At 40.9% G+C, this 15,871-nt stretch overlaps 1 protein-coding gene across 1 annotated transcript in view; it reads left to right on the top strand.

Annotated features, from left to right (window-relative positions):
* cacna1ha (calcium voltage-gated channel subunit alpha1 Ha) overlaps positions 1-15,871 on the top strand; it is a 77,254-nt gene that overhangs the window by 31,511 nt on the left and 29,872 nt on the right. The window contains exons 9-14 of the mRNA XM_088936836.1: positions 8,614-8,765; positions 10,146-10,331; positions 10,916-11,033; positions 14,181-14,336; positions 14,611-14,698; positions 15,653-15,861. Of these exons, the coding sequence (XP_088792962.1) occupies positions 8,614-8,765; positions 10,146-10,331; positions 10,916-11,033; positions 14,181-14,336; positions 14,611-14,698; positions 15,653-15,861 (909 nt within the window). The remainder of the gene's footprint in view (positions 1-8,613; positions 8,766-10,145; positions 10,332-10,915; positions 11,034-14,180; positions 14,337-14,610; positions 14,699-15,652; positions 15,862-15,871) is intronic.

The following is a 15,871-nucleotide window of genomic DNA, read 5'->3' as shown; positions in this document are numbered from 1 at the left end:
GTGCGTGATGATTCTTATAATTTCCAGTTCAGCTATGATATGCTCTGTTCAGTGGGTTCGATAAAAACAACCACAGCTCCAGACGTGGAATCGGATTTTCTAAAATCACCATAGAAACCGCAAGCCACAGAATGTGACGAGAGCTTTCCATTTTGTTCCCCAGAAAGTGTCTGGGATGTCTGTTTACGCTGCATATACCTTATTGAGAAATACAGACAAATACATATGGAGACATCAGTCAGTGTTATACATGCTGCTATGTCCAGTACTTTGCTGTCTCTTCCAAAAGAGTATGAACTTTATGCAATATAATTATTGCTCAACTGCATCTTAACATGGGGATTCCCTTCGGGTGTGTGTGATATCTTTGTACTGCAGTATGTATTAAAAAAAAAAGTTGTGTTCCTTGTTTAATGCTCTAAGCTTAGAAAGGTGGGGGAAACGTATGCACCTTATTTCAGCCTATGAACTTCCTCTATCCGAACAAATGCTGGCATATAGGCTATCTTTGAAAAAACACTGCATATAAGGTTTAAAATAGGGATCTCCCCTCTTGCAGAAGTGATTCAGCTGTTCCTTCAGGAAGTCCCAGCTTCCCTGGCTGGACTTTATTCAAACATGAACTGCCCTCCAGCATCCAGCTTGTCATTTGTCATTTCTCCCCACAAACCCTCTCAATGTTTATCCAGTATCGGGATGTTGCTCATTCCTGTTAATAAAAAGCTACGCCAGATAAGTCGGGTGGAAGGTGGGACTACATACAGATGGGTCTGCCAGTCTATTGTATGGCTCGCACACACAAATATACACAAGGGTCATTTAGACACAAATGAACTTAACATAAGGAAGGTGGGTGAACACAAGAGCACCTGGAGAAAAGTCACATGGACACATGAGTTGCATGCGAGGCATCTGCACATAAGGCATCGCAGTTCACAATCCAATCCAGGCAGCAGCACTAACCATATCAAGATCAGATAAGATCACTTTATTAGCCATATACAATTTCTTCTATTAGGAATTTGTCTTCTCCGCATTTTTCTTTATCGTTTGCTCTCTGAATTTCTAGGATCACCAGCTGCTATCTCTGTATGGATCATTGGTCTGTGGCTTGAGGTGCTAACCTGGGCCAAATGTAAACTCAGTTTAACTCTGGTAGTCCAAGGACGGGCTGAAGCAGTGCTTCTTGGTTTGTAGGACCAATCTTTTCTCTAGCAGGATGCTTATATCCCTTGGGTTACATTAAGAGCGTGGAATACCATTCTGCAACTTAAAACTGAGCAGGAGCTTCAATGTGCTCTGAAAGGGGGAGGTATATAACAGATGACCTATTGAATTTCATGCTGAAGGCATTCCTGGAAAGTTTTCAAAATAAAGCTAAAGCTATTACTGTTCCTTCTACTCTCCTTTGAACTGGGCAAAGGACCGCTTTCAATTAAGAGTTTTATTTCATTTCAATTTAAGTGGCTGATTTTACGCTTGAAATGGAATTTTGAAAATAAATTGTGGACGTTCTGGCACCTGCTGAAATTGTTAAAAATTACAATTAAATTGGATAGTTATTCTGACAGAAAGTACTGGAATCTTTTTACTTTTCAAACAAGCTTCTCTGCTATGTGTCAGATATAATTTTTCCAGCTAGCCATATGGCTGACGCAGACAAATTTGTCTTTTTTTTTTCCTGGAAATTGTTTCCCGTGTATTTTTAATTGGCTGTGCAGTGTTTTCTGCCTCTGCACTAAGCTTCGGGAGAAGTTTAGCTTCTTCTCCTATAATGTCTCAGCACGGATGACTAAAAACATCATCTGTCTCAAAATTAACTGATCAAAAGAGGCCTCCCCACACTTCTGATTTAGCCATCTTAAAGACAACAGTCTCTCTGGGAGAGCTGCTGCAGTGCGATGCACAATTCAATATTGTGAGTCCTTCTCACTTGCTTTGAGGCCAATGAGGGCTGGATGTCTTCACCTGTCTCCTCTGGGGAAAGACAAAAGGTTTCAAAGCAGGTTTCTGGGTATCCCTAAACATCAGTTGTTTATTTTCTATTTGACAAATCAGTTTGTCTGTTTTCAGATTTATTTTTCAAGAATACAGTCAAAATCTTAGGAGTTGAAAAAAGCAGTAAATATTAGGACATAGACGAAGTAGTTTGGCTATATGGTGAAGTATTATTTCTACTCTACATTGTATCATATAATTGTTTGTGAAATGTCAAATTAACCCCTATTCCTAGCTCAAAAGGCTAACTCAACAGTCAGTAGCTTCAGATTCCTAAGTTACTTGTGCATTTTGCAGATCTTGCCTGACAAACATTTGGTGACAAAAATAATTGTCTAATGACACGGCCTGGACTCAAGCTGGTGACATCTGGACTACAGGACTCACCCTGGGTTCAGAATTATGTCTGTATGGATTGAGCATCTTGGGAAGGCCCAAGCCGAGTTCTTGGTGTGTCTCCTTCCCAACACTTTCATATACAATCCTCCCCAGAGGTCCTATCAGTATTTCCACTTTAAAAAAAAATGCTGTGGCAGGCTGAATGGGTAGGAACATCTGAGTGGCTTGGTTTTCAGTAGTGCTCTGCATGCTTTTTTTATTCTAGCAGTAAGCACTGGGCAGCGAAGGAAAATAAGATGCAATCAGAAAGAAATTGATCCATCTTCAGTGGTATTAGCTGGCATCCATTTCGCTGTGGCATTAGCATTCCAGTTCTGGTCTGTTCAGAGCTCACACTCTCTCGTTCCATGAATTTGGCAGCATGGTCTGCTCGGCGATCAACCGGAGGACATAGGCAAGGGCAGGGCTGTGGCTCTTCTGAATGGGTGCGGTGCTGATGACCAGTCACAAATGCCTCGCTGGTTGCTGGGAAACCTGAAGAAATTCCTGACACAATCACGACATCACAGGCCCACCACTGAAGTTGAGCCAGCGAAGGTATCCTTCACTTGCCACGCCTGTGAGTTAGCCTTGTTGCTATCAAGATCCATGTTACTCCTCTCTCCTAGGCTAATTGTCCATTAGGGAATGCAGAGATGGAACTGGCAGTGCACAAGGACCATACTCCCTTGCTGAAATCGCGAGCTGGGTAGATCACCTACCAATTTCAAACAGAATAGGGAGATAAGTAAATGAGAATAACAATATGTTCACAGTTTAATATTAAATCTTGACTTGATTCTTTTTAAAAAGAAAACTTTGATTTTTTTTTTTAATTTACTTGGGTAAAGAAAGCAGTTGTGAGTCTTAACAAAAGCTTACTGAAGCAATTTCTTTTTATTTATCTGCATTATTTAATGCGCACGCATAAAGAATTCCCTGCATCGCATCCTTGTTTTAAATGTGATCAATAAAAAAGAGTGATTACTGGAGCATTTAAAAAGACTCCCTAAAAAGCCTAAAAAGCGAAACACAATGGACAGATTTATTCCTCCAAAAATTATAAATTGCAAATAGGTTTTCTGCCCAAGTTTTTCCTCCACTGTTTTACTTCAACAGAGATGTGGAAATATTGCTATATGAAAGAAAATATTGTATTATGTGATTGCTTCACTGAATGTAATAATCTTCCCTGCCCTGTGCTTATGTTTTATCTGCGTTATCCAGTATAAGGGGAGTACTCAGGGGAGATGGAGTCTATCCCTGCAAGCAAGGGGCACAAGGCAGGGTACACCTTGGATGGGACATCAGTCCATCGCAGGGCAGATTACACAGACACGCACACACTCATACAAAGGTCAATTTTCTCAAAAGCCAACTAACCTACCAATACAGTATGTCTTTGGACTATGGAAGGGAACCATAGTACCAAGAGAAAACCCACCCAAACCCAACAAGAACATACAAACCCTACAGTAGCACACGGGGAATTGAACCCAGGGCCCCAGCACTGTGAGGCATCAATACTAACCACTGTGCCACAGTGCTGCCCACTTTTATTTAATTTTTAATGAAAATCCTTTAATGTCAGATAAAGGAGTCTGAAGAGCTGGCAGCTGTTATCTGGTCCTGGGTTTTCAAGGACAGGCTGTTTTGTGTGTAATAGAGCTCCTGAAGCACTGCCTGGGTGCCTCTGCTCAGTGTAAGTGTGCTTGTCTGCAGTGAATGAGTACTTCATGCGCTGCTGGTGCCAGTGAGGCCAGACCAAAGAGGAAATGGAATAGAGTGCATTCTGCATCCACACTTTTACTTCTCCTGCAGGAACTTTAATTAAAGCAAGCTGCATTTGATCTTCATGAGCAATAGCCATATTTCATAATTAAATGCAGGCTTCCTCTGCAATTACTCCATCTTTTGTGTTAACTTGGGTTTTTTTTTCCTTGCGCACAGTAACTGAGCCAAAAAAGAAGCCCCTGTAATTGTGTGTTCTTTCAATACTTGTGCTATAAGGGGGTCATGATGGTGAAGTTAATTTTGCTACAGTGAAGATTTGATCTGTTTATTTTCATCCACTACATAATTATTTGCAAAATATCACACATGCAAAGCTAAACAACACTAGGGAATGAACCGAACCACTATTTCAATTACACATTTCCTGCGATTTTGTTAATTGCATACGAAAGCAATGCTTGCTAGATATTACATTATGCATGCAGTACTTGCAGGAAAAAAAATGAATACCTTGTGTCGAGAAATGCTGTTTATAAATGTGAAATCCAAAATAAGCTTTGGTTTTTAATGTACTTATTTTTTTTAAATCCTGTGTTAAACTTCAGAAGAATTATTTCAGTCTTACATTTTCAGTGTCAGTATTAAAAAAGACAATCAATAGACAGAGTGTTTCCTTGTTGCCCAGCAGCAATCAGATGATGTTATGCGTTAGGAGAATAATATTTACATGTATCCATGTGGTCCCACAGCTCTCCAGTGAATACGCTTGCTACGTCAGTGAAGTTGATTTGCAGCTCCTCATTGTGTTAATAAGGGCCAATTAGCTGGGTTTTATTGCGCTTGGTAATAGAATTCGATCATTTTGGTGTGTGATTGAGGAGAAATGGAGGAGAGGCTTATACCAGACTTCTCTGCCAGTGGGATGTGAAGGGGTTTTGAGCTCAGTGATAAAATGTTGCTGACAGGTTTTAAAAAGGAATAGACTTTAACACAAACTGTTCTGACAGTTGCAGGGAGGAATTGTGCTTTGTATGAATAAGATGACTAAGTCTGCAAAAAAGCAATGTTTAAAACTCAGGCACTGACAGAAGGTATTTAAAACCACAGTCGCCCACAAAAGCGATCGGGGTTGCTCTGTGCATCATGCTGCAGAGATGCTTGTTCATCTTCTATTCTTCTGACATTGTGTAAAAATAATGGAGCTCCCTGTTTAGGACTATGCGGCAGCTGTAGCACAGCTGGAGTCTCTAAAAAGATTGTTTTCAGAGTGTCGTTGTCTACTCCATTCGCGCAAGCTTTTGAGATTCTCGTTTTAAACACCTAAAAAAAGTGTCATCTGCCAGAAGAGAAATGCAATTACCTTTTCCAAAACTGTCTGACACAGGGGACTTAGCAGAGAGTCCCTTGAATGAAAGTCTTGGCTTGATTATACAGTGAATGCGATTGCTATAACATGCTTCTTCTGTATGTGGCACATGAGACTGCCGTGTGAGTAAAGCATGATCTCCTCTTTAGATGCACCTGAAAAGCTATAAAATGATCATGATGAAAAAACGGCTCACCAGTGGAGCTGAACAAAAGTGTATAGTTAACGTCTGTGATGTGATGTAGAAGTAATGCACTCTCAGACTTGCGTGTCTAACTGTACCAGTGTGCCGATCAATGTAAATTCACATATTTCAGTCAATTATCACCTCCGGCATCTTCTCCTAGATGATCTTATGGCAGCTATGCAGAGTTGGGTGAGGGTGTGATTCTTTTCGATTTTAATAGGTGACATTTATTTTTGTAGATATTGCACTTACAGAAAGAGCACAGCTAATGTGCATTAGCATTTGCATTTGTAAAATTTGCTAAATCGTTTTTATCCCTTTTTTTCTTTACCGACTTTAATGTGTTTTTGGGAGCACCCCCTTTTGTTTTTATGCATTATGAACAATACTGTAATTATTTTCTAATACCGTAATACAAAAAAGACCTCTGGATTGGTGGAGGTGGGGAATGGAGTGATCCAGTAGTTTATAATGTTCGCAGTCTAAAAACTTGAAATTACATGAGCTCAAATCTAAAGTATTCATCTCCAGCAATCAATTGTTCATGCAGTTATAAATAAATAAATGACTTTGTGTTTTGAATCATACAAAATTGAAAATGAGATGGGGCAGGAAATATTGTCACTCCCAGTGTATTTAGTTATAACAATGGCTTGTATGAATGGTGAATGGTGGCATCAAGCTTCACCTACCCCAGCTCGACAGAAACTGCCAGAGAAGCCTTTAAAAAAACATATTTTCTCTGGAACTGAAGTTTTTGCTGAATAATGGAGCTGGATCATTAAAGAATTGAAGGCTTTCCAAATTCCCCAAGTTTTGCCTTGTGATGTTAGAAAATCCTTTACATATCCTTCCACTGGGAACTGCACGGGCCAGTGAGAAGTCTGTTACTGGAACTGTACAGTGCCTAATATAACTGCCTTTGAATGATTGCTTGGGAATCTGAATGGAGTTCTTATATACACCTTTGAATATCTGCCAACCTGGTCACCATGGATATCTGAACATGGCTTCACAGTCTACACAGGAAAAAAAAAAGTAAAACAGGGTATTTCAAATAAACAGTCTCAGTCCCCACTCAGACAAGACTGAAGTTATTTTTTATTCAGTTCTGGTATTGACATTGGTCACTTACAATTGGCATAATCATGTCTAATAAACCAATTTAAACATTCTATCCAAAGGGGCTTTCCAGTTGAAGTCAGCCCCCTCTCATATCTTTGGTTCCAAACTGTTGTCAGATACCAGTGCTCAAGATAGCAACATGCTGGCCTGTCTTGCCTTAAGGATGTGGTAGCAGATCTGTCAGGAGTACAATATCAGGACTCCTCTAGCTGGGACTGGTGTCAAAGAACGTGTTTGGTACAAAATCCTCCTAGCCCACACAACTGTACCGGTATAGTAGTTATAACACATTTATTTCAGTGGTCTCTGGAGACCGCACTCAGACTTTCCAGCAGCAAGCCATTGTGCTGTCTGAATAGACAAAGAACAGCTCTCTACCGAAATTCTTTGTATCATATCATGTCCCTGGTTTGGCCAGCCAATCGCCATTTGTTCTGTACAGAATATTGCTCACACACATTCTTCTTGTCTGCTAAACTAAAACCTCTGAAAGGCTGTTGTCAGGGAGAATCCGACATCGCATGGCTAGCTGAAACATTCTCGAGCTGGAGAAAACTTCCCGTCGTCCAGCAACATTTGTCCAACAAAACAGAAAAACGAGATGCCACTTTGCAAGCAAGGTCTTCACACAGAATAGTGATCATTCCAGCAAGGCCACAGAGATCCCCCAAAATTCTATTGATCTGCCTGTAACAGGGCAGCGGTAGTTGCAAAGGGAGGTTGTATGTGAGAGTTAGATAAAAGATTAACAGGTTGGTAAGCCCCAGTTTGTATAGAAGTTAGCTATTGTTACAGATTTAAGTTTTGGGGTCTAGGGTCATCTGATATGTTTTTTCAAAATTATTAGGTGTAATGCATATTGTTAATATACACTGTATAACTAGCAGTGATACTGTTTCCATGTGTATTGAACACTTGTTCATACAGTATGTCTAAGTGATAACTAACATGTTTTTAAGAGTAGCTAATGAATCTGACTGCGATTTCTTATTTTCCCCTCTATCTTCATGTTTCTGGGCTGTTCATGTCTCCCTGTATTTCGGTCTGTTTAACATGGGCTGCTTACATAGCAAGTTGTCATATGAGCTGAGCAGCCATGTGAGTCATCTCTCCCTGTGTGTCTCCGCTGCCCATGTAGCCCGGCTCGGATTCAGAGAGCTTGTACAGCAGCTTCAGCTCTCATCTGTTTTTCTTAGGTAACACATGCTAATGGGGGCAACAGGGTTTTGTTGCATTCAGATACAGTGCACGCGTAAGTGGCCACATTCTGCAGTGTAGTGGGGAGAAATGACAGAAGCGGTTTTGCTGTTCATGGTCTTTTCTAGGTTTATTTTTTAAATGGCTTACGTAACTGCTCGGCAACTTTTGGCAACGTTAACGATTTCAGCTGCTCTATTTTCTGCAAAAAGGTCATCAAGGGAAAATTGCGGACCAAAGCAACTAATAATCACCCATTTCCCCCTCCACATGTTAAGTCTTCTTCATTATCATGATGCAAGTAGAAGAGAAATGTTATTGGTAGTGGTGTTAACAACAGTAATGTGTCAGTTTTCTAGCTTGCTTACATATAAGAAGAGAGAAAGAGAGGTACTGTGAACCTTACTGCATTACAGCTGTAGTGTATCTCTAGATAATGTCATGCTGATGCCAAAGAATTGACCAAGAAGATGCAGAAAGCACCATCTAAAGATATTACTGCATGTTGTAGAGTTGCTCGTAGATGGAATGTTTCTTTACAGAATGCAGTATGTGGTCATTAACACGATTAATTAACCACTTTTTGCTCCCATTTATACCAATGCTCTGTCTGTTCTTGCTTCTCCAGCCAGAGGAGCTTACAGATGTTCTGGAGATCAGTAACATTGTCTTCACCAGCATGTTCGCCCTGGAGATGCTCCTGAAGCTCTTGGCATTTGGCCTCTTCGGATACATCAAGAACCCCTACAACATCTTTGATGGGATCATCGTAATAATCAGGTTCGGTTTCTTCTCCGTGTGCTTGTTTCCTGGTGCTGGCTCTGGGAACATGACCTTTTAACAAAATGACCCAATTAGTGGCAAAAGCGTACCTGTTCCAGACAGAAAACAGAATTTGTGCTATTTCAAAACATAGAGAACATCAATACCCGCTATTGTCAGCATCCCTCACCAAAATCAAATAAACAATTTGATATTAGTACAACTCCTGAAGCTCTTCAGCTGTAACACGATAGTTATGTTCCTGAAAACCACAACATTATAGAAAACTGCATTATAGAAATCATTAGCTGGATAGAAGTAAAAGGATTAGGGGGTAGAGAGTTCATTTTCACAATTATAAAAGGTGTTTTTTCTATAGTAATTGGTCATATTATTAGTTTGAATGCATTTTGAATGTATTACATCTGCATAATTTGTTTTTGTGATCATTTTGAATAGGAAACAGTAAAAAAAAGATAAAATCTGTGTTAATACTTACATCGCTAAGCAATGAGAAATTCTGCTGTGAAGCAAGGTGAGACAACATTTTTTGGAAGAAAGTTTTTTAATAGTACACATTACATTGTTCGTTTTTGTCATACCCATACACACTCTTTTTAACAGCAGTATTTATATCCGTGTTTCCAAGGAATGAAACATTGATATAGAACTCCACAGATACAGAACTGCGAAGCATATACTGTACAGGTTGGACAAAGACTGACGTCAGTGTGCGAGAGAATATCCCAGCATCCCGAGCGTGAATTGCTACACTGAAGCTGCCACATAACCAAGTTTTACACAACATGTGTGACGAGTTCTGGTACACTCGATTTGCTTTATAGGCAAACTGCCCGCATTTGTGGAAGAAGCCTTCCCCTAGTAAAGAACACCAGCCAATTCCTGTTAAGGAAACTCGCATTAGAGCAGAAAGGACTGTACTGCATTAGAAGCTGTTTTAGACCTTTCCTGGATCATGTTTCCAAGCCACTGCTTTTAAAATCGATGAAGTCAGGGAGTCTGGGAAACATTGGAAATGCACAGTAGTTAGTAGCATGACGTTTTCTCCTTTCCTGTGGCGTTAAAAAAGAAATCCAGAAAAATAATAAGAATAATCAACTCTCCTCCACTATCAAACAGTGTGTAGCCTCACCTAGACGATGCACCGGTACCCTCAGCACACACCAGCACTCAGTGGGGAGGAGAACAGAGTGATGGAGCCAGTTCAGAGATGGGGATTATTAGGAGGCCATAATTGGTAAAGGCCAAGGGGGGGAGAGATTTGGCCAGTGGATTTTAAATGCCAGGGCAATCGAAGTAGAGGGCCTGTGAGTGCTGTGAGTTGCTGTGCGCTGGGGGCGACGAGACTGAGCCGGGTGGGCTGTTGTCCTCCTGCAGCGTGTGGGAGATCATCGGCCAGTCCGACGGGGGGCTGTCCGTGCTGCGCACCTTCCGCCTGCTGCGGGTGCTCAAGCTGGTGCGCTTCCTGCCCGCTCTGAGACGGCAGCTGGTGGTGCTGATGAAGACCATGGACAACGTGGCCACCTTCTGCATGCTGCTGATGCTCTTCATCTTCATCTTCAGGTGCGGAGCTGTCCGTCGCCCCGCCAACCGGTTCTCTTCTGCTCCACACATCTGTGCCGGACACTGATGAGTAGGACAGCGGAACATGCCACGCTAGTCCGCTGACTAATTTAAAGTCACAGCAAATAGACCAGAGAGGAAAAATGGAAACACCATTATTTACTTCCTTATTATTTTAACTGAATCGGATGTTATAGGTTGTGATCTGTGATTGTTTGCAATGAGAGACACACGCCTGTTAAATGGTGTCATTTCGCAATAACTGCAAGGCAGGGTAAGCTTATTGGAAACAGCCCTTGTGCCCTATGTGGAAATATTTTGTATAAGTTCTTATGCATATGCAGCGATCACTTCTAAACTCTCACTCTTGGTAACACTAGAGAAGGACCAGGACTGTACTCAGACTTTAAAACCATTCTGGAAATGGATTCATTCAGAGCACCTGGGGCGGGGGGGTTACACTCCGTGAGTCTTCTTGGGTGTTCTGCTGCACTGCGCTGCGACTTCTTGTGCTCCCCATTATGACCAGGAGTCAGTTCTCTGCTGTCATAAAGGCTACCAGTTGTGTTGTTGTTTTATTCCAGTATTCTTGGGATGCACCTTTTTGGCTGTAAGTTCAGCCTGACCACAGAAAACGGAGACACGATTCCAGACCGGAAGAACTTTGATTCTTTGCTGTGGGCCATCGTCACTGTTTTCCAGGTAAATGAACCCACTTGAGCAAACATCCTAAAGGGTCCAGAAGCCATGTTCTTTGCTTGTTGGTTCCACTGCCGGGACACGCAGAACACTGAGGTGATTAGCTCCTATTGAGTCCCACGGGATTAGTTGGTGGAAAACACTTCTGGTTTCTCATAGAGATTGCTTCATTGACTCTCATATCACCCAACACCTTCGGTTTTCCAGCTGGCGGTCGCTATAGCAACAGTGGAAATGGACCATGTGTCCTGAAACTGTAACGTAAGGACTGTCTTGTGGTCTCAGGCAGATGGCAGCTGCTGGGAACTAGCCTGCTTGGCTGTTTTCCAGACAGCTGAGAATAAAAGCTCACCTAAAGGCGTATTTACTTTGTGTTAAGTTCACACTCCAAGCCAGCAAGAAGAAGGCGCAGAGAAACCACAGGAAGTCATATGGGTTGTCATTAATTATTAAAGGCGCAGTTCTGCAACAGATCATCCGAAGCAATGCTTTCATCTGTTGAACAATTTTAATTGCAAAATACTTGTCTGATGTGTCAAGTCCTGCTAGTTAATACTGATTCTTTGGGAAGCTTCCATTTGCTACCAATCTAAGTAACAAATCTGAGAAATTCAGCAGTTTGTTTCATAATACTGTGATTTTTGTTTTTTATAGCTAGTTGAACTGTGGTTTGGAACCTCATAGTCTAATTAAAATGGACCATAACTTCTGTAATATGATAGAAAATCAGTACATAAAGTCTCTTTCACTAAGAAAGCAGAGACTAAATATCCAAAATATGTCCTGTGGTCTGGTGGTAATTATTCACTTAACCCATCAGCCATCATGTCTTCTGCAAACACAATTGGATTAATATGACAATTACCATGGTATTTAGCCTAATAAATTAGTCCAAATTAGCCGCAGGGTTGATCTGTATGAATTAGCTGTGAAACAACTTGGTTTTATTGAATGGAGATGAGTTAGTTGTCATTGTAGAGGAAAATGTCTCTTCCAGTTACAGAGGGCAGTTAAGGATGATGAGAAGAAGGAAATGTGGTCAGGATCATCCACCTGCAAAAGAGAAAGATATTAGTTGCTTAATGGAGGGCACTGTGGTAACAGATTCCTCAGCTTTAAAGTTACACATTTATCTGGTCGGCTGCTTTCCTTCAAGAATCCTCAACTGTACAACCTGATTAATCATTGAAAAGCCTGAGCTTTCAGATCGAGACACAGAAGTGTAAGATTAAACAAACAAGGCAGAAGGTGTACTACTCTATCCAAAAAAAATGTTTGGGGCTTCACAGTAAGTTTACAGTGGCTGTGATATTCCTATCGAACAAAAGGAGCTACCTTTCACCAGTTGGGACAGAAGTGCCAGACTTTAAGGGAAATCCTTTGGAATTCTTATGGGCACTGTGTCTTAAGTAACTTGGGTGGTTGAAACAAGTCATCTGTGAAATGTCTCATGCCTTGTTGACAAGCAAGACGAGTTCCACCTTAAAGAAATACTGCATTCACCAGCTTGTATTTCATTGAATTTAGCTGAGTCTTTGCATTTTAGCTGCTTAACAGCTGTGGCGATGCATTCAGTATGTAGTTGGGGTTTTTAATTTAAAACAAGAACAGTTGCTATTGAATTCAAAATCCAGTACTTTGGCTGCTTAATCTGTGGTTCTTGACTTTCTCTGCCACTAGGAGGAACTCAGTACAGTCCACATGGGTTGAGATTCAAACAATTTTATTTCATCTAAACTTTACCGGTTTTGCATATTACAATTAAAATGCAATCTGTTTCATTAACTAAGTCATAAATACCTCTTTCTTTTATAGTCCAAACAAGACAGTCTCAGCTATAATATGTTTGGATATTTATTTGTTTCTTTACGTTTAAACATTGTTGTTGAAGTGTCTTCAAATAGTCTCATGACTTAATAGTATGTGAAGGGAACACCAACTGGTTAGGTACGTTTTAGGGGGTATTTGTCAGTGCTTGTGCACCTTAATCTTTTAGAGAGTTGATATAATTCTGAAGTGTTCATTCACCTGTGTGTTGTGTAGCCCCAGTATCTGGAGAAGGCCACATTCTCAGTTTATCCCATGTTCTTATGAGTCCATTCTTAGAAGCGGGTTCAAACGTTTATCAGGTTTGTGTGACTGGCTTGTGGAATGAGGCCCCTGCTGAGAACAGACCTTGCTTTTTCTCTGTGTTTCTGGCAAGGTATCTTCTCTTTTTACTTTGCCAATTATAGACTCTCTAATGAAATGTACAATATCCGGCTTAATTTTAGGGATTGATAATGGATTTCCAGGTATCAGAACTTTCAAATTCCTTACGGTTCTTGTTTTATCAAGTCATTCCATTGTATATCATCATCTATAAAAGATGATTGAATACAAATGTGATATATGAACATATAACAGGAACACCCTTTTGCTTTTAGGATCAATAAAGAGCCTTACAATATTTATTGATTTCCTCAACCTTAGGTATTGGGTATCTTAATACTCAAATATTACTACTATGGCCCTCTGTCAACATTTAGAGCAAGGTCAAGGATAGAGGGTTTGTAATCCATGGATGAACACAGGAATAATTGTTTAGCAAAAAGAAGACTCCATTGACCTGTAGTCATAAATTGATTAACCGTGATATTGTTCTCAGTACCTTCTGTTACTCATGTATGACAGAACGCATTCATTTCTTACTGAAGCATGCTTTCTTCTTCAATATTTAACCAGCTGAAAGTTGAAACTGCTGTTCCACTATATAGAGAAACGAAGACGGATAAAGAAGCCCGTTCCTCCATTGACATGCCTTCATCCTCAGTTATCCAGGCATTCCTCACTATTTCCGCTTGTTTCTTTGTACTGAGATTGAAATTCACTGATCTTTACATACATGCTTGAAATTAAAAGCAATTTAATGGCTCAGAGAAAAACTTGAAAATAAAAAACAGAAATTTGATTTCTGAAATCAAATAAGTTGCATAACCTATTAGTTAAATGCCTAAAGCAGTTAAAGCCAGGTTTGTCGTTGATACTGTAGATTGCAGATTGGATTGCAAATAAATACACAGATCAGGGCATGTTATGCCTTTCTATTTTATTATATATATTTGAGTTCTGTTCCTCACTCTAGTGTTTGTTATCTTGGTTATCCTATAGATTCTGACACAGGAGGACTGGAATGTCGTTCTCTACAATGGGATGGCATCAACGTCACCTTGGGCCGCACTGTACTTTGTGGCTCTGATGACGTTCGGCAATTACGTTCTCTTTAATTTGCTAGTCGCTATTCTGGTTGAAGGTTTTCAAGCAGAGGTAAGGCAAATTTAACTGTGATGCTGCTTAGACGTGTTCATATGATTTATTGCGTTTTGTTTACTGGAGATACCTGAAAAGAAAGCTAGAAAATGTCTTGAAATAAGAAATGATCCTCAACTTGATCAAATGGACTGGGAAGAGAATGAGCATCTTCTATCAGCACTGCATGGTAGCGCAGGGCATCGTATTGCTTGGAGCTGTATCATGATGGCTTCTGTTGTGTAACCCGAATGTCTTCGTCATTTCTTCTGTTGATTCTCCTTCGTTCCAGGGAGATGCAAACAGGTCTGACACAGAAGAAGATAAACTGTCCACGAATTTTGAAGATGATGAGAAGATGAGAGAGCTATATGCTACAGGTAATGAAGTCCTAAAAATCTTAATTTGGAGCAGCATAAGCAATCAGTCCACTTTGAGGTGATTTCCACCTTAAAAACAGCACAATGTGCTGAGTAGCTCTTTTTCCTGTGATGATGGAAAGAGCTCTCTACTAACTAAAGCTCTGCATGTGCAGAGGTACTTGATTTGCCATTGACCTACTTGCTTTTCAAATAAAATCAATTTCTTTCATTGCCACATTACACTTGCACAGGTCTTCAGGAAGCAGTTAGGAAATGATAAACTGGCTAGGCTTGAGCGCTTTGTGATGATTAGTTACAAAAAATCATCAATGGCTCCTTAGAGCTTAGATAAACAATACTTTTCTGCTTGCTTTGTATTGAATTTACTGAAAAAAAATATCTTAAGAGTTTTCTTTGCACAGTGGTTTAACTGTGCTAATGCTTACTAATGAGATTAAATGAAATTCGTCTACTAATTGGAGCATGTCAATTAATGTTCTTTGTCCCCTTTTCTGGAAAATAGGACAATCACTCCATAGCCCTGAACTAATGAATCACTATTTGGCCAACAAGCTTCATTTTTCCGGCAATAAATCTCAAATAAGCTATGTTGACATTGCACTTACAATGAAGGGCATGGTGAGGTAGAGAGAGGTGGCTTTATTTAGTCATCTATTAAGGAGAAAAGCTGGGTAAAATGGGACACACCTGGCCTGACTGAGCAATGAGTGCGATTCCACAGGAGGGAGAGGAGCAGATAGGATAGGTGGAATAGGCTGTTCCCTCTGGATACCAAGGATTCAGTCAACCCAGTGGTGCCTCATGTTACCTGGCCTTTCTTCAAGGGTGGCTCTCTCCCAGAGTCACCTCTCACGCCCTCATGGGGCACAATCAGGCAGAGCTTGCATTTCCATTTTGTACACTATGGACGCATACTGTAGACGGGGGGTTACTGTCATCGTGTGCCCACAGAGATGAAGATGTACTCCCTGATGATGACCCCCAATGGGCACATGGACTCCAGGGCCAGCATAGCTCCGCCCATCATCTTGCGCACAGCGGCGACGCCCATGCCTACCCCCAAGAGCTCCCCGTACATGGACTCGGTGCACACCTTCAGTGACTCGCGCAGGGGCAGCAGCGTGTCCATTGACCCCAACGCCTACGACCAGCGATCCCCGGTAAGTGGCT

This window comes from Atractosteus spatula, chromosome 18 (assembly GCF_055471065.1).
Source record: "Atractosteus spatula isolate fAtrSpa1 chromosome 18, fAtrSpa1.hap1, whole genome shotgun sequence".
Classification (NCBI taxonomy): domain Eukaryota; kingdom Metazoa; phylum Chordata; class Actinopteri; order Semionotiformes; family Lepisosteidae; genus Atractosteus; species Atractosteus spatula.
Note: the sequence above shows the minus strand (reverse complement) of the source record. Positions and strands in the feature narration are given on the sequence as shown.